Consider the following 26,321-nt stretch of genomic DNA (forward strand, 5'->3'; position numbering starts at 1 on the left):
GTATTATAAATATGAAGGCGTGTGTGTTAAATTAAGCTAACAAGCTCACCTTAACATCATTTGATCCCCTAATCCCTAATGAAATAGTGATAACTAGCTATCCTTATTCTCTGTGGCGAGAAACAGGTGGATTTTGATTTGCTTCAGATGGGTCATTGATTTGCTTCATGTGCCCTTCTGTTCTGTTAAACACCTACCCAAACTGTTTCAGATACTAGATTATTATTATTCTTTAGCTCTAAGGTAAATTCATTGCTGCTGCTCCTCATTGAGAAGAAGCACGGTATGTGAGGAGTTACTGTGGAGGAGGCTAGACGCTGCTGCTGCTGCTGCTGCTGGTAGGGAGGCTGGGGGTTGCCCACATCGCTTTAGAGAGAGAGTGACGCAGTTTCTGTCAGCTGTGCGCATCCCTACCTTGCCTCCTCCACGCCACTCCACTGCAGTATGTCTACCAGATTTCACAGGCTTTCTACCATGCCCAATAACAGCATTCCTACTTATGTAGCTAGCTAGATGTGTAAAGCTGTATTTATTATCCTATACGCCACAAGCCATGAAAGCTGCTCTACCTCCAGCAGCAGAATGAAGAAGATGAGATTACTCTCATCCTCTCTTGCCCGAATATAGGCTTATCACACACCGGATGGAAGGAATTTGTTGCGTACGAGGAGGGCGGGTGTTTTCTACCCATGCTCGATTTTTTTGTAGGGAGGTTCCTGCAAGAAGCTTTTCGGCTAATGAGAGAAGCCCTGAAGTAATAGACTCGTCGCCCACATGGCTCCCGTCCCCCACACTTTCTTCCCACGCAGTCCATCGTGCTTCACATCCTGCCTCGCTGCAAACCCCCTCACACATTTGGCTGAGTCATCTTTAAGCCGTAATGGAATTGGTTGATGTCCATCCACCTATTTCATATAAAGATTCTTATGAAGCATAGGTTTATTTTGACGTGAGATACTCAAGGCCGCCTGTGTGTGCAAAGGATTACATGACATATCTGCCCTGTTGTCTGCCAGCCATTAAATATACTCGGTTATTTTAAACACTGTCTGTTTAGTACAAGTAAAAATAAAGTTCAAGATTTTAAGATCAATCAATATGTTTTTATTATATTTGTTTATGTATGTATTTATGCATGTATATATCCTTTTATGTTTTTCAGACTGCAGAAGAGATTGACAAGTTAACTGTTGATGAAGATCTGAATGACATAGAGCGGGCAGTCTACCTCCTCAGGTAAAGACAATGGCAAATTCTCTACAATATTAATGTACAGAAATTGCTTATTGAACTTTTGGACCACAAGCTCTAAAATGGTTCAACACTACAAAAGCCAATAATAATTATAATAAAACAGAATAATCACAATAGCCATATTTGAATTATCTTGATTTCCACTTCGGGCTCTCAGAACTGAAAAAAATAGTGACAGATTTTAAGGAATCAGGAGTCACAAGGAGTCACATATATCATTCTTATTTCTTAAACTCAAACAGCAAAAATAAGTGAAGGCTACATTCGTACAGGGATTTTGTTGGTTTCTGTTAAGGTATAGGTTTTAGCTGTTTATAATTTGAGATTATTGTGCTCTATCATACAAAAATGAAGTATTATTATGTATCTACATTTTTAAAACAAGCATAAGTTTAATTATTGTGTTTTTCCTGTACCAGAAAGCCTGCAGAATCTTGAGACTGGTTTAGGGGTGTACAATTTTGGTCAATAAACTGTCATTTTATAATTTTTCTTCATATTTCTCCAGATAATACAATAAATAATATGTAAATACACAGAATGGACAGCTTCAGCACAGGTCCATTTGAACTCAGTGTAGTGTAGGTAACCAAAGATTAAAATAATTGTGAACTTGTAATGTGAAAATAAATTGGAAAACATGAATTCAGTTACCTTCTTTTCCATGTATAACATGCAGAATTTGACATTTTACACCCCCTCTTGTATTATTATAAAAAATATTTATTTATTAATATATTAATGTAAAACATTATGTGGTTTGAATTAAATAGTCGTTATTTAATACCATAAGGTGTAGTCTGCAGTATGGGAGCCCTTTATACAAAAATCCATATTCTAATAGATTGTCAGGCTTGTTTTCTTGTGCATAATTTTGCCCTAGTTGTTTGTTCATAGCTAAAATAACACTAACATGTATTTGGGTAAAGCTGTACGCTTCATGACTTCTCATCGCCTACTGCCTGATGTAGAGCGTACAGCTCAGCTGGTCATGGGATGCTGTGTCGTCGCTGATGTACACGTCTCATGAATAATGCAGGTAGTGAGTGGCCTCTCATTGATGTCTCTGGCAAAGTTAACTGTGTGCCAGTCTCTGGAGGACCAGACTTCTAAGAGACACCATTCTTAATCCAGTGCGTTACTGACACTGAAATGCACAGGTACAACAGAGATGCATCACTATCTGATGGAGGATTTAAGCTTATTAAAGTTGGATGGGCTGGTTCTGATTACTCAGGAGATTGGATTATACTTTTATCAGATTTCCTTAGAACTCTCCACTTCACTGGGAGAATCCTGCCAAAAACGCACTGAAAGTTTGTCTTGTTTTTGTTCTCATGGACCAAAAAAATAAACATCTTCATTGTTTCCTTTATTTTGTGTAAAATTATATATCTCAGTAAAACTGTTATATTGTGATATGTTCATATTTTATGTATTAAAGTAACATTTTTCACATTGAAGAATAATTGGATGATAGGTTTATCTGTTTACAGTTAAGCTCTAGGCAATTGCAGCTACATTGCAGATGTAGTTTTAATGACACAGATTTGATGAAGTTGGTGCGTCATACTATCCCACTGGTATGTATACACAGGGTATAATGGCCCATAATCAGTTTGCATTCTAGTGCAAAATAAAGTAACAGAAATGTTATTATTAACATTTAACATTAACATTGTTTTGGCAGTTCTTGAATGTTCTGTGTTTTTAAAAAGTTCAGTGCAACTGCAATGCAAAATGTTGCACACTATATGTATATATAGTGTGTATACAGATATATGTATGTATACAGAAGTAGGGATGCATAGATACCACTTTGTGTGTGTATGTGTATGTTTGTATTTGCAGATACCAATACTTACTTAATTAAGCAATATGTCACAGTGTTCTTGTTAGCAAAGGTAGTGCAATGCAACTTGCAATTTTGTTGTGACAGTCACATAATGTATATATATATTTTTTCCAAACAAGCATTTTTAAAAAATAAATTATCCTGATCTGAACAATAGAGATACCACTCTTGATTTGCAATAAAACACATGAGATGCAATGAAAGTGTGGCACAAAAAAATCCTATGAGGCGTTTAAAAATGCAACCATTTTTCTACAAATCCTACTCTTTTAAGGGGCTCAAAAGTAATTGGACGAATTATCTGAAAAGCTATTTTATGGGCTATATTTGCTGTTCCCTTGATAATCGTATTATCTTTTAAGCAGGTAAAAGGTCTGTTGCTGATTCCAGGTGTGACATTTGTCAGTTGATGTTAACCCACAACATGCAGTTAAAGGAGCTCTCAGTGAAAGTGAAACAGGCCATCATTAGTGTCAGTCCGGATGCTGTCAGCCTGCCTGTTCCAGACTCTGAACTTTCCCCCTAGTCTTCATTTCCCAGCATGCACCTTCACCGGAACTTTCACACACAACCACATCACATGACGCTATGGTGTTCCCGCTCACCCAGCTACTGATTGCTCTCACCTGTTATCCTGTCTATTTATACCCCTCACTTCCACCTGGTCCTTGCCGAGCATATACAACGCATTTTCTTGTTTTTTCTTCCGTTACCAATCCATTTTGTCTTTGAGTTCCCCTTTGCATTGCCTGTTCTATTGATTGTCTAGCTACCAACCCTTTTTTGTTTATTCACCTCGCCTTAGTCTTCTCTACAAATGTTAGCTGTATGACATTATCCAAGTCTTCCATGAAAAGAAGATCTCATAAAAGCAAATACAGAGGGTTCACCACAAAGTTTAAACCATTAATAGAAAGGCCAGACTTTGCCAAAAAAGAACAACAAAGAAGTCTAGTTCTGGAACAGCGTTCTTTGGACAGGTGAAACAAAGTTTAAGCTGTACTGAAATGATGGGAAAAGAAAATATGGAGAAGACTTGAAACAGCTTGACACAAAGCTCACCACATTTTCTGTAAAACAAGGTGGAGGCAAGGGAGTGCATGGCTTCCAATATCACTGGGTCACGAGTATATTGAAGATGTGACCGAAGACAGAAGCAGAAGAATGAATTCTGAAATGTACAGAGATTTACTTTTTGCTCAGATTCAACCAAATGCAGCAAGGTTGAATAGACAACACATTACACTACAGATGGACAATGACCCAAAACATACTTCAAAAGCACTCCATGAGTTTTTTATGGTAAAAAATTGGAATATTTTGTAGTGGCTGACCACATTAGCCTGATGAGACGCTCAGGAAAAAAAAGGAAATAAAAAGGAGGTGGGGGAAGTTTATATATATATATATATATATATATATATATATACATATATATTACTGCATTTGGATTTCCTGTAGAACTCTGAGGTTAAGGTGGACTAAAGGTGGCTAAGGCACTAAGGATGGTTTGCCGAGCTGAACTCACTCACCTTTTTGCATGCTTTTGCTATCTGATGCAATGATGCAGTTGCCGAAAACAAGAGTCTTCTGTTTGTTATCACAACAATGTGCTGTAGGCACAGCGTATCAGATTTTGGTATCTGAGCCTTGTTTGTGATTACAAGTACGAGTAAATGAGCATGGTATCTGACAGATACTCAATACCAATATCAGTATTCATATATCTCTTATATAATTAATATCATACCCCTAACCATAAAATATACTACATATTAATGTACTGTAGGTTTCACATTTTGATTACCGGTAATTAATTACATGTTTTCAAAGTTATCTTAAATAGTTTATAATGGCCATGACTTTGGTAGACTATCTGTTTATTATATTGATAGATTGCATCTCCTATATATCTTTCAAATAAGATTGGTATCAATGCCAATAGAAACCTTTAGTACTGCTGCATCAGTAGGTTGTTCATATATGTGGTTTGTACCTGTTGCAATTTCTCAAAATATGTATTCACCCCAAATCCTCCTGTCAAACTGCACTTTGACAGAATTGTTAGTTTTAGGCTTGACACCATCTGTTTAAGGATTGTGTTCCTTGTGTCTCTCTTTAACCTACAAAAAACACTACGTAATGCTCCTTCTCTGAGCTAATTAAGTGCCAGAGTCATACCACACCTCGGCTCCCTTGGGCAGCAAACTAGTTCTGAGAACAATTTAATTGCCCCTGTTGGCTGTCACTTGGCGCTTAAAAGCAGGCTGCCAGAAAATCTGTGAAATGACAAAAAAGAGACTGCTTGTTAAGTTGTGGATGAGCTGTTGGCGGGATGAACAGAGGTGAAGCAAGTCTCTCTCATGTTCAGGCATCCCATGGATTATGATTACACAAATGAATTGTTCCTCCACAGGGAGTAGAAAATGTATGTATTTTAGACTCTTGGGGGGTTCTTTTTAAAATGCTTAAAGAACTAGTTTTCATTTTCAAATTTCGATTCAATTCCGTTTTCTGAATGGACTAAACCATAAAAAAATTGTATCAATGTGTAGGTCTACAACAGTTTGTTTAACTTGTAATTTTATATATATATATTTTACTCTCTATGGTCATTTAGACATATTAGTCTTTTAAGCGAAACACGTCTTAAACATTTTTTTTAAATCATTATTACCATATTGTACATAATATTCGATAGAATATTTGAGCAAAAAAAATCAATGCTCCCATTCCTTTTCAGCATGGTTTCTTACATTAACTTTGATTTTATTTCACTGCAGACAGTCCATTATTGCCTTTCAGGCCTGCAACACATTCCAAGAAAGCTGGGACTAGGGCAATTTAGGGCTAGAAAAAAAGGCTAAATAAGGATGTGATGTCAACAGGGGATTGTAATCATGAGTTGGTACATAAGCAGTGTCTAGATTGTCATGAAAATGATAGGAGTATCAAACTAGTTGTAGCATGATGTTTACTTTAATTTGCCTTTTTTGGGAAACTGCACACAACGTGATGACAATACTGAAATGATATATTGTGCAGCCTCAGTTGGGAAGCTAAAGGCTACCACGTGCTTCCTCTGAGACATGTGAAGCAGCAACTTAACATCATTTCAAACTGCTGCTAATGCAGCATCATTAGACAACTCAATATGCTTGCTGGAAAACGATAACTGTCCAATTCTGTTGTGTCAGCTAACAGACATTGAGCTGAGTAATGAGGAAGAACAGGGCCATTTATGGTCTCTAGGACTCAAAGCCATGGAGATTTCTGACTTTACCGGGGTTCAAACTAATGCCCTGATGATGTCAAAAGTACCTTTTAAATAATAAGCTTTTTTAAGATCTACAGAAAACTGTAATATGTTTAATGCTTTCTTTTCTTTTGCCATCTTTATTATTTTATTCTGTTTGGTATGAAATGTATTGTGCACACACCAGAAAATGAAAGTTATGTAATTTGTGTGAGACATGGAGGTCTGCACTTCTCATCTAGTATAATTTATTAAACCTTGTCACTGCAATGTCACTTTATTCTAAACTTGAAGGTGTGTAATATGGCCCTAAAATAATATTACAAAATTTCAGGGAATTGCGATAACAATGTTCTCAGGGACATAACAAAACACTGAAAAATATACAACTACAGACTCTGCAACAATATACTTTTTTATAAAAATAAATTCTATAAATAAAAGTTTCATTTTGTGTAACAGTTTTAATAATTCAGTAAAACAAAGAAATCTGTACACTATTGTCCATTTTGTGAACAACAGTAACTTACCAAGAATCTGATTTGTGTAAAGTAATAAGAATAATAACAATAATAATAATAATCATTTATCAAAGAAAGTAACAAATGAACGTAATCTAACAAAATTTCTACCACAATATTAAAGTGCAGATATATTTAGTGCATGCACATTAAATATAAACTTAAATATTTATACCAAACATACCCCTATATCTTCACATTAAACAGAATTAATGTTACATAGAATAGAATACAGCAGTTATCATGATAAGTCGTTATTTTAATAATATTATTAATTTTAATAATAGTATTGCGTGTGATAAGATATGGTAGACCCCTAGTTATAACTTACTAATAATAATGATGATAACAGAGTTGAAAAGGACATATTTTGTCAGAATTGTTAACACACTTGCTGTTTACTTCAGCAATTTCACCCTACTGTCAGAATGCCTGATTACTTATTACTGAGTTCGACTGCTGTAAATGCAGCATAGCCGGCAAAGAGTAGCTTTATGCTGTGCCAACTTTTTCAGGTCTTGCAAGTCACACATGGCATTCTGCCTAAGCAAAAGTTTAGGCTTTTAAAGCTTAACTGAGCAGGCATTGTCTTTATATGAAACCCAAGTCTCCTGCTCATCCTTCACTCGATAGTCAAACCTAATTACAAATGCGAGTGTGTCTCTTTTTACTTTCTGACTGCCCTCCAGGAAGGACATGGCCCAAGCGTTCACAGTCAGATCAGTGCGTGTGCCTAAGGACTTGGATTGTGTTACTGGACCCCACATCACCTGGTCTTTAGCTGATTAATTCACTCCTCTCCCCGTAGATACCAGCTGCTCTGCTCCCTGTGTAGTGCCTCTGTCGTCTGGCCCATAAACAGAGCTATTGCCAAGGTGCTGAACATTATTGCCCATATTCAGGGTGTTCACAAACCATGACCACATTACCTTCTTCTTCGACAGACTTGGCAGCAGAGTAAGCTCTATCATAGTTATTAAATAACTCTCTGCCAACAAAGGCCACTGGAGGACAAGCTACCTCTGAAAAAGTAATGAATACCTGTTTATGGTTCATTATTTAGAGCAACAGCACATGGGGGACTGACAGACATGGTACTGTTTGTCACGATATACTCTTCCAAAAACATTTACATGACTGTTTCCATTACTGTTTACTTAGCACTTTGCTGTGAGTTTGATTAATGTCATTTTTGGAATCTTTAGATCTATTGCTTTAGATAATTGTGGTTGTTTATATTCTCACATATAAATATGACCCAATAAAGTAATAAAACCCACATAATGTAAAAATGTAAACAAAAATCTAAAACAGAAATAATTGTTTTTGTCATTGATTGCTACATAGAAGCATGCTTTTCCTACAACTAAGTGGCATATTATAATATGGAAATTAATTGTCAAGGTTAAAAGTCAAATGTTGCTCCACATGGATTCAGTAAAAGCACTTTCTCTGAATCGGAAAGTGCTCTTTCTTTAAAGCCTAAATTGAAGACGAGAATCTATTTTAAAGTATGTAAAAGCACTGTCTTCATACAGATTTTCAAAGAAGCATCACTTAGCATTCCATTTTTAGATAGTGGTATGAGGATCACATTTAAAAGGAGCTGGAGATGTTACGAAAATAAAAAACAGACAGTAATTCTGAATTTGTGCTGCTTGTGGACTTGTGGTACTCTGAGAAATGCACCAACTGAATATTCTCTGTTTCTCTTTGCTTGTTCTGTTGTCTTGCCAGCTCTGGTCAGGATGTCCAGCGAGCCAGTGTGATCGTCAACTTGCCAAACCTGGTGCGTCAGAACCCAGCAGAGACGTTCCGGAGGGTGGTGCCAAAAGTCAGGGTAGGCCAGATTCTGCTCCATCTTATTCTTTTCAGCTTTGAGATCAGGGAATGCTTCATTGATATGTAGCATTTGCTAAGTGATCATCCAGAGCTTTTTCCACCCACTCACAGGAGGTGCTGCACGTCGCTGGGGCAGACATGCAGCTCGCTGCAGCAGGCTCTTTCTTGACCATTCTCCAGGACGACATTGTCCTCATCCAGACGCACACCCACTCAATCCTGCAGATAGTTCTGCTCAACCTAGACCACAGGGATGCAGGTTAGCAATCTCCACAATAACTGATGAAAGTATTTAGGTGAAAATGGAGTCCTAGATTCACTGGTTGCCATATAATAATGTAATTTCTAAGGATCTGTTCTGTTGAGTCAGGCCTGAAACAATATTCTTTTTTGACGACAATTTACACTGATGTGCCAAATGTCATGGGACAGGAACTAGTATTGTGCCTTGTGATTTAGCTATAATTCATGAAAACTAAAGAAAAACTCCAAGTACTGCCCAAGTACTGTTTTATTCATAGTTTGCAGCCAGCCAAGGACAGTGCAAATACCCGAATGTGTTTTTGCTCCTCTTGGGTTATTGATGATGCACCGGAAGTTAACTTGTGTCGTCGTGCAAGAGTCCGATATCCCAGATTGCATTTTATACCAGTATTGCTGTGAAATCGGAGGAAAAGGCTCATACACAAGTTATACATTTTTAAGTAGTACTGTTGTGGGACATAAAGTAAATTTTTATGTGAAAAAGATGTTGTTAAGACCTTATATATGTGGTTTAAGAAGGTGCCACCTTACTGCTGCTCTTACATTTGTGAAATGTGAAAATGTGAAAAGTTGCTCTTACATTTTTGGAAAAAAATGAAGTGCAACCAGGTCAAGTGTCCAAAATATGTAGATCTTTATGTATTGTGTTTCACATCGATTTTGAGATATAATTTTTTTGTCAATATCGTACACCCCTACAGGCCACAGTGGCCAGTGTTCAGTGTCACTCATAAGCTATTACCTCATAACTTATACAGGTGTTGGTGTTCCCAACTCCCCACACTAAGGTTACACTTCATGATCAGTTTACATTCTACTGCCCCATAACTTTTGGCATGTCAGTGTATGTTACATATCAGTTATGGGTATTATCAAATGTTCAGTATTATGTCTGCATTTTTTATTTTTTTGCCCTCAGTCTCAGCTTTCTTCTCCTCTTTGTTTTTTTTTAACAGTGGTCGGCAACGCTTGGCTAGAGACTTTGCTATCAGCTATTGATGCTTTACCAAAAGAAACAATTAGACAGGAGGTAATAAGAACTTTTTCAGATGTTCTCATTGCTGTTTAGAAATATGCCAAGTCATAGCCAATGAAGTAGAAGAAAAGAAACTTAACCTCTGCAATGGCCTAACTGTGTTTGCAGATTCTTAGCCCACTGGTATCTAAAGCTCAGCTCTCCCAGTCTGTACCAGCCCGTCTGGCCAGCTGTCGCATCCTAGGGAAGGTTGCTGCCAAGTTTGAGTCATCAGTGTGAGTTTGCCAAAGTTTAATTTTTCTCTGTGGCTAGGAAAAGCATTAAGAATAAAAAAAACAGTGTAATTAGGAATAATCAGAAGAAGCTGTGCTGTTCTCTCGACTTAAGTACTACTCTGAAACGTGTCCAACAGTGTTTCATTCTGTTAAACTTAAATGAATTTTTGTATGGAATTATTGTAAAATGGTTTTGATATTGTTATAAGAGATAAAAGCTTTCTCTTATGACCATAATAAATATGAAAGTAATGACTTTTAAGTGTGTCAAGGGCTGGTCAGAGAAATGATTTAGATGTAGCATCTACATTGTTTTTTCGCTGAGAACTTTTTGCTGTGACTGCTCTCTGCAGAGTGAAGAAGGACCTGCTGCCTCTGGTCAGGTCGTTGTGTCAGGACGTGGAGTACGAGGTGCGCTCCTGCATGTGTCGCCAGCTGGAGAACATCGCCAGGGGAATTGGGTAAAAAGAAAAAGAGAAAGAGACTAATATGAAAGTTGGGCCTTCTATCGGTTTGAACTGCCTTGTTACCAGTACAGGATATCACTGTCACTGTTAGGGGTGCATCTGATATTTAGATGCCACTTTAAATAACATCACTCTGGATGTATCCAAGATTTAACTTGTGTAATTATCGCTCACAAAATATTCATCCCTCTTAAAAATCTTTAGATAAGTCTGAATTGCCAAATGCCATTGATAATTTGTGTTTTACCATATTTGAAAAAGACAAAGGAGCATTATAAAGGAATGCAAATCTTAACAAAAATTATATATTATAAAGGGTGCAAAATAAGTGTTCATGGCCCGGTGAGCCCTGTAGAATTATCTGTGACGAAATAGAAGCACTGCATAGCAAAGCCATTCCTAAAAATGTCTTCAGACCAAGAGGGAGACTTATTAAGAAATCCAGAAAATGGAGTGAAGGTGCACCGGTCTTTAATATAATGTGCTCTGCACACAACTGGCCTGTATGGGTGGGGAGCATGACAGAGGCCTTCGCTGCCTGTCAGGAGTTTGTCAGAAAGTTTGTTTTAAATGCTTCAAATGTTCCATACCTAATACTATCTATTTCTCAACAAACATATTTCCGAAAAATGAAGTAAAAGACTAGCAGCAATATAATTTTGGGGTGATTTTACACAAAAAATGACTTGTCACCTTGTTAAAAACTGAAAAATAGATGGATGGTGCAAAATAGAGTGTGATCACCGCTCAAAAATCTACTTCAGGTAACTAAGGCTTTACTTTAAAGGAACTCTAACTAATTTACTACATATTTGCATCATGTATAGTTTTGATATTTGTATCTTGACAGTTGTATCTTTTGATAATCAAAATTCACCTTTTAGCAGGACAATGATCCCACAAAAAATGATTCAGCAAGAAAATGTAATATTAAACAATAGCAATGCCTGAACAATCAGAAGCAAATGTGCCAAGAAGAATAAATAAACATCCCTTTAAAACAGTGAGCAAAGCTGGTAGAAACACACCTAAAGCTTGTTTAGCATCAAATTTGGCACCTACCAAATACAAATACTATAGCCTGAAAGGTCTGGATACTATTGCAGGCAGTGTTCTATTTTTTTCTGCTGATAGTCAATCTATTTATCAATTGTACATTTTAAGAGCATATTGTTTTTTCAATAAAAATACAGTTTGGTGCAATCTGTATAAAAGTGGCATTTATAATCCTGACAAATCTGACGAATTGAATATTTTTGCGAGCCACCGTGTTTTACCATCTGTTTGTACTAGAAGATGCATGTTAATAACCTGATCATATAATTATGTGCATGTGTGATTAAGTATTTACACAGAGTAACATGGCTTTTTGAATTTACATGATAACATCTTTTCAAGTGGTTGCACCTTAATAAAGTGTTAAAGATAGCAGTTGTGTGTGTATATGACATTTTATTTGTGTGCCACAACTTGACTCAAGTAATTTATAACCATGTTTTTCAGTGTAAATGAATTTGAATGTGAAAGAGTGTTTTTTACATGGCACATTTTTTTGTGTGTTTTTATTTTCTCCCCAGGCTGGACCATACAAAGGCTGTGGTGCTGCCGGAATTGGTTGAGCTGGCCAGAGATGAGGGAAGCACTGTAAGACTGGCGGCCTTTGACACCATCATCAACCTTCTAGAGATGTTTGATAGCGGTACGGTTTAATTTGTGTTATAAACAAATTAGAATGTAGCAGTCTAAACTATAGCTTTGCTCCTAAGCCTTTTATTGGAGTTTACTCATTTTTGCTTGAATTAATTTCTTAGGAAATTTACTTTTTTGTGTGTGCAAATGAACAAATATTGTTTGCAATCAAAGTATTTTGTGGTATAGTATCCCAATAAAAAATCTGATTCTTAAAGTACACTAAAGGTTTCCTGTATGTGTGTAAGGGTGTACTCATTTATTCTGGGCACTGTAGGTAATTATGATGTTTTACATTGCTTGGAAATCAAGGTTTGCCTCGAACACCCACTTCTTGCTCTAGTCTTGTTCTTAGGTTGTGCATAAACACAGGGACTGCAATAATTTTTTTACACCCTAATCTGGGACATATCTTATTTATTGTGTTTGGTAAAAGCTAATTTGTATGTTGCTAAACCATAGTGTACATATATACAGTATGTATCGTATTTTTCAGACTGTAAGTCACACTGGATTATAAGGCTCACACTAGTAAGGATTCCTACATCGAAGTTAGCTAGGTTGTCGTCATGGTTACCTTCTAGTGGGAAAGCTGAGGGGAGCGCCTAAGTAAACAGAACTGTAAATCTTAAAAAAAAAAAAAAAAATCTTTTAAAGTCAAATGAGTGCTGGATAAATTTTCAGTGAAGATTCTTTAGCATTAAGGCTGGGTGCTGCAGATTTAGAATTAACCACTAACCACAGTGCTGGCGGGGAGTGAATGCTGCCCAATAGCTCTAGACTGAGTAGCCCTGAGTATTTTGGTAACCCAGGGAGCTATCAGCTAGCGTTTCCTCCCATATAGCTTGTTTTAACATGGCAAACATGCAGCTTACAGTCTAATATACTCGCCTATGAAATAGCGAACGAGCTAAAGCTGCGTTTAGCAGCTAATGCTGCTGCACTCAGCCTTAATGCTGGATAAACTTCACTGGAAACTCACCCTTACAAAGCTGTATTTTAGTGGAGTGGCTTTACTGCTCCTTAATACCTGACTGATAAAATTCATACAGAAGGCCCACCAGATTATAAGGCAGTCTGTCGATTTTTGGGGAAAATTAAAGGATTTTAAGTGCACCTTATAGTCTGAAAAATACAGTATGTTCAGTTTGTGTTGCTGTGCTTTGTTTTCCTAGGCATACAATTCTGTCTATTTGTGTACTAACATATAGAATTATTGACTTAATGTATTGCTGTAAGATGTTATATGGTCAAAGATCATAGTTTTGTCAGGAGAAAGATTTTGATGTGCAAATCTAACATATTCCTTGTTCTTGTGAAGATAAAACATGTCGCTTTCAGCATCCCTGTGCGACATATCTCTTCTTTTTGACATCTGAAGCCATATATCAGGCACGCTGGGACATCAAATACAGAAATAGACAATCACTGATGGTTGCTATGCTGACTAGAGATGAGTCTGGACATCAGTCTCACACAGTCTCTCTGACTTCCTCTCACCCTTTCTGCACAGATGACAGGACACGTGTTATATTTCCCCTGGTGAAGACATTCTGTGAGAAGTGCTTTAAAGCTGATGAAGCAGTGCTGGCCTCCCTGTCCTTCCAGTATGGCAAGCTCTGTCATGGCCTCTCAGGTGGGTGTCTGAATCGTACTCACACCTGAGCTACTGTTAAGGTTTGCAAGTAGGAGGATAGTGAAGCATTAACGTTTTTTCAGATCCTACCCTTCTTGGTTACAGTTGCTCAGTAACTACGACAAATCTAGGATATATCTTTACTGATGTCATTTAGACAGTTTAAAGCTTTTTATTTCATGTTTCGCAGTTTGGTGATTTTGATAAAAATCAAAAAAAAAATTGGCTTGTTTGTGTAATTCCACAGCATACATTATGTTATATGTGCGAATCACTGACTAAGCAACTAATCAACTTATTGATCTACGGATAAATATAAGTTGTCTAATGTTCCTGACGATGATGATGCCCAGTATCTTTACGAAGCTGTAATTTGATAGCTAGTTGTTGATGAGTCACAGTTTGAGTTACTGCATGCTCTCTGTACCTCAGGCGCAATGCTAAATGCACCATCTGAGCATTGACTTGTCTTGGCACAGACTGGCCTCTCTGTGGAAAGCCAGGCGTTGTGTGCTCAGATGCCAGTGGACTTTTTCTGAGCTTTTCTTAAATGCCCCTTCTGTCTTTGATTGCACATCAGATAAAATGTTCAGTGCCACTAAATACATGTTCAGTCACATCTAAATCTTGTGATTTCCATGACTTTGACTCCTGACTGCTTTTTCTTATCCTTCAGCATCATTCACAGATGAACAGCACCTCTGGTTTCTGGAATTCTATAAGAAGCTGTGTTGCTTGGGACTGCAGCATGAGAACGGTCACTGCGATAGCCAGCCTTACCCCCTAGAGCTGGAGAACAAGTACGCACTGGTGCGGAGGAATTGCGCCTACAACTTCCCTGTGAGTGAAAGAGGCCACCACTGTATCAGTGTTCTGTGAAGAGCAATTTGTGACCTTCAAAGCATTTGGACATCTTGACATTCTTGCCTATGTAAGAATAAACCAAGGCAAGCATGAAAAGATAAGAAACTCTTTAATTAGAATAGCCATAAAGAGGACTGCATTCTGTTTTGAAGTTTTTAGCACAGTACTTCAAGTGTGCCTATATATATATATATATATATATATATATATATATATATATATATATATATATATATATATATATATATATATATATATCTGACCCACAGAATGTTCTGGTAGCATACTCAGAAACTGAAGGATGTGCTTTGAAAATCTGCTCAGAGATCTCTTGTGACAGGGCTTCGATCTGAAAGCTCATTTGAAGAAATTAAACCTGTAACTGCTCCATTTGCCTGTGCTGAAGCAATGAAGTGCTTTCTATGCTGGTTATAAATAGAGGTGGCTACTCTGCTGAAAATTGTATATAATGATAACTGTCTGTATCGTTAAAGTAGGTCCAGACGATTCCCTAACTGGTGATTAGAAGAGCTAAGAATATCATGTATTATTTAAAGATATGTTAAAGCGATCAAGTATTCATGTCTTTAATTCAGCAAGCATCCACCTGAAACTGTTTTATATTTAAAAGGTATTTAGGTATGGAAAGCCTCCTAAATAGTTCTATTATACGAAAATTTCTTAAGTTTATATATTTTTAAAAGCTGTTCAAAACTATATATATAATGATCTATATATAAAATGATCATTGTTGTTTTATTCTACAAATTATGGACAACATTTCTTCCAAATTCCAAATAAAATGTTGTCATTTGTTTGTGGAATAACCCTGTTTTTTAATCACAGTTTTCATGCATCTTGGCATGTTCTCCTCCACTAGTCTTACACACTGCTTTTGGATAACTTTATGTCACTCCTGGTGCAAAAATTCAAGCAGATTAGCTTGGTTTGATGACTTGTGATCATCTTTCTTCCCCTTGATTATATTCCGTAGGATTTTAATTTGGTAAAATCAAAGAAACTCATCATTGTCAAGTGGTCTCTTATTTTTTTCCAGACCTATATATATACAGCTCTGAAAAAAAAGACACCACTTAAAATGAACTGTATATCTAATTTCTTCCTGTAGGCTATGGTGTTGTTTGCTGATCCGAACCACTTTTTGTCTGAGTTATACCGGACCTTCTCAAGCTTGTGTCACGACCCTGAAATCTCAGTCCGACGGACAGCTGCTGAAGGATTCCATGAGGTACTAACTGTAGATCACCTCAACTGTAGATCACATATTTCACCATACAGTATAGACTGTACATACATGACCATGAAGCTGAGAAGTGAGAAGCTTTAACTTTTTAGTTTTGTTCTTTAATAAGAACAAAAGCCAGAACCAAAATGTACTCCACTCACTCCTCTAACATGTATGTTATTACAGTTTAGAAAATTACACAGTATTGGGCGGCATTGACCTAATGTTTAGAGTGTGCTTGTAAACAGAGCAAGATAATTATTATCAGAGGCAACATGATATACATGTTATACTAGCTGTTATTGTCTGATGTAGGCCCTGTTTTCTGTATCTCTGGATTTGAAGTAACTGTGCTTAGAGATTAAGGTTGGGCACTACATTCCCTTACGTCATCTGTTTCAGGTGGTTAAACTGCTGGCTCCAAATGTGCACTACGTACACAAAGAGCTCATCACCTTGCTGCAGGACGATTCATTAGAGGTAGGACTTGTGTTTCTGCATGCGTGTGAGTGTGTGTATGTGTATCTGTGTCTGTCTGAGATATATTTGTGTATTGTGTGAAAAGGTCTGATGGGGAATTCTGTTGGTCGGTATGGGCAAAAGTTATATTACAGTGTAATTCTGAATTTTGATTGATACAATCTAATTTCATTGTCAATATGAACACTGCCTGTGGTGTACATCATCACATACTGACACTATGGAAACCTATAGTGTTCTGCTGTTTCTGCTTAGCTTACTATCATATCTCTTACAAGCCTAAACCATTTTTTTTTTGATGCACCTTTATTTGCCTAAAATCACAAAGAATGTATAGGACACAGTAAAAAATGCTAGAAGTTTTTTTAGATTATCATAGGTTACTCAAATATGTCTTAAAGAGTGTGTGAGGTGTTGCTCTGTAATAATATAAACATATAGCAGCCCTGCTTTAAATGCATGAAAATGATCTGCAAACATTAAGATAATTTAGACATATGGATTAAAGGTTCACTAAGTAAAGTCTAAATAAACTGAAAAGATAAAAAAATGGTTAAAATGAAATTGTAAGAATTGGATGCTCTTTATTGTTCTTGGTATACAAGTATAAGTATACAAGCTGGCCCGAGGACTTTTATTATGTAGCCACAATGGCTAATGTATAATTGCGATGCTAACGGTATTTTTAAGCTGATTTATTCACTGTTTCATTGTTTTTGTGCTGGTTAGAGTGGATCCTGTCATTTGATGTGATATATGGATTATGGCTATAGTTTAGTTGAGTTCTTAGTGATTACCATCACAACACTGGAATGCAGCTGTCGGCCAAATGTTATGTAGCTAGATTTACAGACTGCTGGTGTCAATGGAAACTTTTAACAGGCGATGCTAAAGGTTTTCCAAGCTAAATTAATAACTAAATTAGTTGTTGCTTTCTAGATGAATGAAGTTCTGCTGTTTCTTTTAATATGTGTATATCTGTACATGACTCTGATCTTCTGTTAAGTCCATTAATGTCAGAACATTGGCATGCAGTTACTGGGTGAATGCAGGTTCTGAGTGATTATTGTGATATGTTAAAAACAGTGTATCACTGTTATTGAAATATTTTTTTTGTCGCAAAAAATATTGATAACAAATTATTGTCCAGCTCTAATGGGGAGTGTACAGCTGCTGTGTGGGATTCATTGCTGTTGCTCTCTTGGCACATGGTGTTTTGTAACATTTGGAAACACTCCCCACTGAGAGCACTACTCTGTTATGGGATGATCACCCCTTGCAATGTGTCAGACAGCTGACTCTTCTCTTGGATACAAAACACTTTCCGTTTCTGCTCGACTAAGCTCCCTCCTTTAAAGCTCGGCTTGCCTTTGCTGACATGGGCCCTTGTGTTAGGGGTGCGGATTAGTTTTCTTCCTTCTTTGTGTTTGGGTATTAATGACCTTGCCTGGCCAGTCCATACTTTAAAGGGAACTCTGGCATAAAATTAGCATTTGTCATGCTGTGTAGGATTCAGCACTGCATTTGTTTATACATCATTGCTGCTGTTTGAGTAATCCATACTATGCATTGAAAATTGACATAGTTAGCAGTGCTATAGGATTAACATAAAATATTTTACTTTCTTACAGTGGCATTAGTTACCTGGCAACATTTGCTGTAAAACCAAGGCATGGATATGACATGGTTTTACATATTTCCATCAGATGACTGTATTGAACATTGCTGCTATTTTGCTCGTTTATTAGGGCTGCAACGATTAGTCAATTTAATTGACAATGTTGGTTATTTAAATTTATTGACTGCAATTTTTATTGTGGACCAATCATTGATTTGTTTAAAGTGCTGGGGACAGAAGTGCAATTGGAGATGAGTAAATGGTTCACTCACACAGTTTACATTCAACTTAGTGTGTGTCTCCAAAAGTGCCCAAACACAATAGCTTACATATTTACTCACTATATCAGCACTTTCCACATTTAAACAACATCTAGACATTTAAATGCTATTTAAATCTCATGTTGAGCTGTTTCTGTTGTTTTTAGAGATTAAGAAATAATCGTTGACTAATAGACTTTTCGAAAAAATAATCATCAGATTAGTCGACTACCAAAATAATCATTAGTTGCAGCCGTATTTTTTAGAGAGCCTCACTTTTAGTGAAATAAAGTACCCTTGTAGTTCACCATTCAAATTTTTCAACAGTGAATGATTCCAGGAGAAGATGCAGTACGGCTACTGGAAACTGAACATCTGAATATCCTGATGTGTGTGTGTGTGTGTCAGTGTGTGGGGGGTCTGCTTGTGGATGTTCCAGGCCACTGTGTTTGTGTGGGATGAATGAATGCACTACTTCTCTGTAGCTGACGTTAGGAGCTTGCTATTGTTTGTTTTATACAGATCCCTTGAGAGATGTTAGTCACACAACATATTAGCATTCAGTGCTGTGCCAGTCATACAGAACACCAGCCGACAGCTTACAGACACTAGTTATTACTGAGGTGAGCTTTTGATTATTCCTTCAGGTGCTATAGAAATTAAAAACCTTTCTTTTAAACCTTTACTCTGATCTTATAGCTGATCTTCTTTTTGACCACATACCCTATATGTAAAATTAAACAGAGGGTGATGGGTGGGTTTGTGGCATGTTATTTTAAACAGTGGGTAGGTGAGCTTATATTTTTTGTTGTGAGAGAATTTATTTATTTACATATTTAGTGCATTCTGGAGTACCGTATTTTTCGGACTATAAGGCGCACTTAAAAACTTTTAATTTTCACAAAAATTGACAGTGCGTCTTATAATACGGTGCGCCTTTTGTATGGATTTTACTCGTCAGGTTGTAAGGAGCAGTAAACACACACTCCGTGCAGCGTTATAGAGAGTTTCAGTGCTATACAGAGTCCAGAGCCGTGCAGCTCCGAGGCTGAGCAGCAATAGCATTAGCTAGATGCTAACCGCTAAGCTAGCTAGCTTATTCACTGAGATCAGTATTATCTAAATTTTACTCGTCAGGTTGTAAGGAGCAGTAAACACACAGTCCGTGCAGCGTTATACAGAGTTTCAGTGCTATACAGAGTCCAGAGCCGTGCAGCTCCGAGGCTGGAGCAGCAAATAGCATTAGCTAGCTTATTCACTGTTCAGAGATCAGTATTATCTAAATTTTACCCGTCAGGTGTAAGGAGCAGTAAACACACACTCCGTGCAGAGCCATGCCGCTCCGAGGCTGGAGCAGCAATAGCATTAGCTAGATGCTAACCGCTTAGCTAGCTAGCTTTTTCACTGTTCAGAGATCAGTATTTTCTAAATTTAGCACTTTTAATACTGCTGGAGCAGTATTATTAGAGTTAGATGCTAATCGCTAAGCGTTCACCGTTCAGAGGTGAGTTATCGGCCTGTAAGTCTGTGCTGCTTTGCCTGGCTAGCATTAGCTAGATGCTAAGCGCTAACTCTCTCAGAGGTGAGTTTTATCAGCCTATAATCTGCTTGTTTACCGTGTTAAAACAAGCTACGGGGGACGAATCGCTAGCTAATATCTCACTGTCTTACCAGAACACGCAGGATTACTCAGTGTAACGCTGTCGTTTAAGTTTGGGTTAACTTTACTAGTTTAGGTGACTAGCTAGCGTGCTAGCGGATAGCTATGCTAACGCTGGTGCAGCAAGCCTTAGTGGACATCTGGAAATCTAAGCTTACTGTAAATAAACTGAAGCACGTTACTCACCCAAATAAACAGTTTTCAGGAGAGGAATCTGTGTAGATTAATATCCAGCACTCGTTTGACTTCGAAATAGCTAGATTTGTATACTGAGACGCTCCACCGGCAAGCGACCACCCCCGGTGGGGGAAGGGAAACATGGCGCCACCCCTGTTCACTTTGATATAGGCACCCTTTCTAGTGTCACTTAACGCGCCTTATAATGCGATGCGCCCTATGTATGGAAAAATAGCAGAAAATAGGCGTTCTTTGATAGTGCGTCTTATAATACGGTGCGCCCTATAGTCCGAAAAATACGGTATATGGTTACAGGAATACAGTCTACATTGATAATATTGGTTATGGTTTAAAACAGTAAGCCCTACAACTACAGACAAGCCAGTTACTACGTTGTATTGATGAAACTTTTGTCATATCTACATCTATGGTCTAATGAGATTTTAGCTGTATAATTGTTAACTTTCCGTTGAGGTTGTTGGATAGATATGTTTTTCAGACTGGGCTAAAGTTGTTATGGTATAATTAAGAAATAGACATCCATAATGAGTACCTGACCTCACTGTTGCTGTTGTGGCTGAACATTGTGGCTGAATCTGTTTTTCACAGCAGTGTTCCAACATTGTGTTAAGCCTGGCCAGAAATAGAGACTGTAAGTGTATTAAACGAATATCAAACATCCTATGAATACCCATAATTTTAAGAGAAAGTGTTGGATGAGATGTCTACTTTGGTTTATTTGTCATTGCTATGTTAAATTTAGTGAACTAAACTAGTTAAAGCAAATAATCATATATTGTCTTATATTTAATATTTAAAACTAATCCAGTGAGAAGGGATATTTCAATATATAGTGTGTTTCTTTTGTGTCAATATGTGCCATCACATATCAATATTTTTACTGAAAAATTGATGCTTTAAACTACTCCCCCAACCACTATCCCCCCCAAAAACACAATTTGACTTACTAAAGTTATTGCTTCATTACTCCACATGGTGTCGCTATTGAAATAAATAGAATAAACCTGTGGAAAAGAATATACCAATTAATCAATAATCCTATTGTTTAAGAATTGTCAAGAATCACAGAATCATAGTGATTTCATCATTATTGTGGGCAACGTATTGAAATAATATTTTATCGTGAGATGCCCTGTGATTCCAACCCCTAATGTACAGTCTGGCTCATTTTGATATTGCTCTATCCATTAAAGGCAATAAATGGATATACAAGTTAAGGAAGAAGAGGAAGAAGTAGCAGGGGAAAAATTAAGAAGTAGATAAGGAAATACACATAAAACAAACAGTATATTATTAAAGTATTGTAGCTCTGTACAGTGATATAGACAGAGAACAGGATAAACTAGTAAACTGGGGCTTGCATGCCTTACAAGTCATTCTGGTCAAGTCATTCTCAATCAACCTAGTTTTAAGCATGTGGTTTGGCTGAAATGCCATAATGTTATATATTTCAGTAACTATTCAAAATTTTGAGTTGGATTTACTCTTAGATCTGACGTCCCTGTTTGTTTGCAGGTTCTGGACGCCCTGCTCAGTCACCTTCAAGAGACTTTGGAGTTGGCAACATCTAGAGGAGAAGGTGCAGGGCCAGAGAGTAAGGTACATTGAATGTGTGTGTGTGTGTGAAGGTGAAGGGTGGGGTCAGTAACTCCCTCTGCTCACCATACATACCTGTATGTCTGTTTGTCTTCAAGCATTGCATTAAGATCACAAAGTTCAACGTTATTATTTTTAGCTATTAAAAAGTAGTATTGCTTTTGTGCTGAAAAAAAAAATTGAATTAAACTTCCATAAATATTCCAGTTTTTTCACCAGCAATTTAAATAATGTTCCTCTCTTAGCAGGTGAATGTGCCGGATCTGGTGCCTGCCCTGGTGACAGCTGAGCAGAAGGCTGCGTCCTCTCTGCGCTGGAGGGTCCATGAGAAACTCCTGCAGCGTTATTCCTGCTTGCCCCGCGTCGTATCTGGAGACCAGATCTACTTCCGCTTCTTGCAAAGAATGTTTAACATCATAACCACAAATGTAAGACTCTTACTGGATAGTACATACATATTTTAACACACATTTACTGGCTTTAGTTTAGACAGATTTTAATATATATTTTTTTCTCCATCTAGAATGTTCTGCCGGTTCAGAGGGAAGCTGCCCGGACTCTATGTGTGTTTCTGCGCTATAATCGTAAGCAGGAGCAACGGCAGGAGATCATCAGCAAAATAATACAGGGTAAGAGATACTTACTTTTGTCCATGTGTTATTTTAAACCGACTTATACACACTGACATTATCCAATCCGTTATTTATTTTCTACATTTCCTCAGAACTTGCTCAGGGTAGAAGCTATTGGAACAGGTTGCGTTTTTTGGATCTGTGTGAGATTGCCATAGATCTCTTCTCCAAATCCTACTTCTGCAAGCACTTCCTAATTCAGGCACTGGAACTTGTCAATGACCCTGTGGCCAATGTCAGGTGATAGCTGTAGCTTCCTGCACTCCCATTTATTAACAGTACTCATACATATTATGTGGCTATTACTTTCTTTACTATTACGTTAGAACACTGTACTCAGAGATTTACTGAAGACTATTTTTTGTCTTGTTTTAGATATAAGCTGTGTCACATGCTGCCCAGGTTAAGATCCACCATCAGGTTGCCAGCTGACAAACACCTGCTACAGGAACTGGAGTTCTGTGTCCGAAAATTGCTCTGTCGTGAAAAAGACAAAGACGTAGTGGCCACAGTGCGCAAGGTAAGTTATGCACTGTAAAAAAAAAAAAGGAAAAAAATCAAATTTGGCCAAATATTTGCAGTACAGTGTCAAGTACTAGTTTCTTTAAAAAATAATAATAATATAATATTTATTTTGTTTTTCCACAGACAGTCCTGGAGCTAGACAAAATGGACATCACAGAACCGGTATTTATTCACTTAAATTTTTACACTTGCCATATTGCTTGTAGCTAGTTGTATTCATCCCAGCACTTTTTATTTCTGCAGTATCATAAAAGGCATGAAAGAGATCTTCTGGACCAGAAGAAAGAAAAGGAGGAAACCTTACTACTTGAAATGGTGAGAATTCAACATTTTCAACAAATTGGGGATAGGGAATTGAATTAAACAACAGAATGACATTGAATTCATATTAAAAACAGCATTATTTCACATATGGTATTTTTGATCCTGGTCTTCCCCTAAATTTGGGAAGGGTAATTCACGTTTTGACCTTCTGCCTAAGAAGAACATGCTTTTATGCATTTCTGGATGAGCTGAGAGATACAGAACAGTGTAATATTACAGGAGGATATGGGTTATGCAGCATTATTCAGTCCTGTCTCTCAAAAGCTATATAGTTAGCAGCTTTCTGAGCCCAAACAATGTTCTCCAATTTACAAATCAGAGGAGCATCAACATGATTTTTAAGCTGCTGTTAAAAGGTACAAATGTGACATAATGTTGCTTTAATGTTCATATATTGATTTTGTTTTTAATTTTTTAATTAAAACTTCGTAATATTTATATTATGTGAAAAGTGTTTTACAGACAATGTGATTTTTTTTACAATGTAAATTTAATATTGAAGACTACATTAAAGCTATACAGGAACACATGCAGAATCATTTTGTAAACAAAAAGTTTAAAACCAGAATATATTTATACTGTTTATACTATATTTATACATCCAGCTCATCCCAAATCACCATCTCAGTTGATCAGGTTTAGATCAGAAGATTGTAGAGGACAAGCATGTTTTGCCCATATGTTTCTAATTTGTTTAATGTCTTTAATATTAATCTCCAAAATAATTATTTAAATAATTATTTGCCCTATAGGAACTGCTAGAACGGCAGCAAAGCGAGGCCAAACTGGTAGGAGAGAAACATACTGAGAAGAAACGTAAGTAGTTGTCTTATTTATATTTATATAACGGTCTGATCCTATACAGCCCTCTCTCTCAGATTCAATCCTTATCACTGCATGTTCATGCCGTCGCTGCTCTCTCACACATGAGTCAGCTTGTTAATTTGCTAATGAGTTGAGTTCTGAGTGGTATAGCAGAGAAACACAAAGCTATGCAGTGCTGTAGACCACCAGCATACTATTAGAATAAATCTGCTGTACAGTTATTTTCTGTCATTCCGTGGCGTTATCTACGAGGCTTTTTTTTGTAATGTCTCCATGCCATTCTGTGCAGGAAGAGACAGTAAAGCAGGACTTTCTGGTAGCAAAGGCATGTCAGGGTCTACATCTGGAGCCACACTGTCCACATCTGCTGGTGAGTGTGGAATACTGCATAGATACATCCTTTTGTCATGCCTAGTTAGGGGACAGTAAGAGAATTGGAAGGGTTTTAATGCTGTTTTAATAATGGTGTTTTCAGGTAAGGAAATGCGGAGAGCCAAACTGGCTCGCAGCCGTTCCCTCAGTAGCCATCCCAGCACTCCTAAAATGTCAAACTCTGACAAGACCCTGTGAGTATCAGACCTTTTTTCAATAGTTTGGTTCTAATGGAAAAAACAGGCCCACTTAGATTTTTCTCTGGTTCTTGGAAAACAATTACTTTGAGTATTACTTTCTTATCAGATCAGTAAAAATATATTTCATCCACTCAGTGGGTTTGTTTACAGCAGTGGAGTTAGCTTCCTGGGCACTACCATATTGCTTTAACAATGGACTGGTTAAATATTAACCTTCTCAAAGTGTACAGTGTTGTCCATCTGAAACACTATCGAGCAAAGATTAAGCACATTTATCATGGCTTGAGTATTTCTGCAGACCATATGCATTTTTAAGTGGCTACTTCCAGCAAGATGTGCCATGTCATACAGCAAAAAAAGAAAAGAAGGGTTTTATAAGCATATCAAGGAGTTCAGTGTTTCGGTGACTTTTACTAGTCACTAGATCTGAATAAAATAGGCCACTCTTGGAAGGTGTCAAAAACAGAGATTCACAGTATGATAGTGCACCTGGAACATCTGTATTAATTGTGTGACGCAATCATGTAAATAATGGATCATAACAAAAAGCTAAAAGAGACCCTACCATCTTTAATATAGGGTCATATTAAAGTGCCTAGTGAGAGTATGTTATCAACTCTTATTTTGTTTTCTGTTCCAATTTTAACACTCATTTTTTACACTTCTGCAGAAAAGTGAAGGAATCAGGAAGTTGTCCTGGATCAGGGAAAAGTTCCATAATTCCAATCAATGGTAACTAATTACTTTTTTCTAATGTGAAAGACATTGAGCATTTTTTTCCTTGCTGTGCTGTTTATCTACACACATATTACTACACCTAAAACAGATAATATTAGCAGAATTAGTATAGTTTACTTTTTTTTAAAGTTGTAAACTGCTAAATATTAAGATACCAACGGCATTTCCTCTAATGCTTTCAATTCTAGATGACGCCCTGCGATCCCATCATTTCAACGTGGCCTCCTCGTCCTCCTCATTGTCTCCAACTCCCTCTACCTCCTCCATGCCTGTGCTGATCCGCAGCAACACAAGCAGCTCTGTAGATCATCGAAGCAACGGCAGCAAAGACACACAGTCCAGAAAACTTTCCATGTAAGTCTGACCAGAAACCAGGAAATGATTGCAGATCATTTATTAAAAGGAAGCCATTGTATGTTTTGGTCACAAAAGCAGTACTAGATTTGAATAGCTTTTCAAGTAATTTATCAAATGTGGTGAAAGAAGCACTTCTATCTCACAAGCGATACAGTACCTACTGACGTGACTGCACATTGCACTGTCAGCTCAGTTGCCCACCAATGCTGATTGTAAGAAAAAGCACACTGGCAGACTTTATTCAGTTTGTATTGGATTTGTGCACGATTTTACTCCCAGGTGGGGAGGTAAGTCAGGGGCTGACATTTAACAAAATTATCTTAAAAAAGAAGTTCTTCTTATATGTGCTTTTTTCTTAATTTAATTTGAATTAGATGACGTGTTTTTTCTC

At 37.2% G+C, this 26,321-nt stretch overlaps 1 protein-coding gene across 2 annotated transcripts in view; it reads left to right on the forward strand.

Annotated features, from left to right (window-relative positions):
- The window catches only part of ppp4r4 (protein phosphatase 4, regulatory subunit 4), a 29,866-nt gene that overhangs the window by 2,113 nt on the left and 1,432 nt on the right, over positions 1–26,321 (forward strand). The window contains exons 2-24 of one of the 2 annotated variants that reach the window (XM_049483599.1): positions 1,163–1,236; positions 8,624–8,726; positions 8,840–8,987; positions 9,949–10,022; positions 10,137–10,243; positions 10,597–10,704; positions 12,288–12,409; positions 13,913–14,035; positions 14,712–14,875; positions 16,029–16,148; positions 16,548–16,625; positions 21,877–21,960; positions 22,206–22,385; positions 22,481–22,586; positions 22,682–22,829; positions 22,965–23,109; positions 23,238–23,276; positions 23,358–23,429; positions 24,191–24,254; positions 24,553–24,633; positions 24,739–24,829; positions 25,506–25,567; positions 25,762–25,927. In XM_049483599.1, coding sequence (XP_049339556.1) covers positions 1,163–1,236; positions 8,624–8,726; positions 8,840–8,987; positions 9,949–10,022; positions 10,137–10,243; positions 10,597–10,704; positions 12,288–12,409; positions 13,913–14,035; positions 14,712–14,875; positions 16,029–16,148; positions 16,548–16,625; positions 21,877–21,960; positions 22,206–22,385; positions 22,481–22,586; positions 22,682–22,829; positions 22,965–23,109; positions 23,238–23,276; positions 23,358–23,429; positions 24,191–24,254; positions 24,553–24,633; positions 24,739–24,829; positions 25,506–25,567; positions 25,762–25,927 — 2,459 coding nt within the window. Of the gene's footprint in view, positions 1–1,162; positions 1,237–8,623; positions 8,727–8,839; positions 8,988–9,948; positions 10,023–10,136; positions 10,244–10,596; positions 10,705–12,287; positions 12,410–13,912; positions 14,036–14,711; positions 14,876–16,028; positions 16,149–16,547; positions 16,626–21,876; positions 21,961–22,202; positions 22,386–22,480; positions 22,587–22,681; positions 22,830–22,964; positions 23,110–23,237; positions 23,277–23,357; positions 23,430–24,190; positions 24,255–24,552; positions 24,634–24,738; positions 24,830–25,505; positions 25,568–25,761; positions 25,928–26,321 lie in introns of both variants that reach the window. The other variant, XM_049483597.1, reaches the window with a different exon arrangement.

This window comes from Astyanax mexicanus, chromosome 1, assembly GCF_023375975.1.
Source record: "Astyanax mexicanus isolate ESR-SI-001 chromosome 1, AstMex3_surface, whole genome shotgun sequence".
In the NCBI taxonomy this organism is placed as follows: Eukaryota; Metazoa; Chordata; class Actinopteri; order Characiformes; family Acestrorhamphidae; genus Astyanax; species Astyanax mexicanus.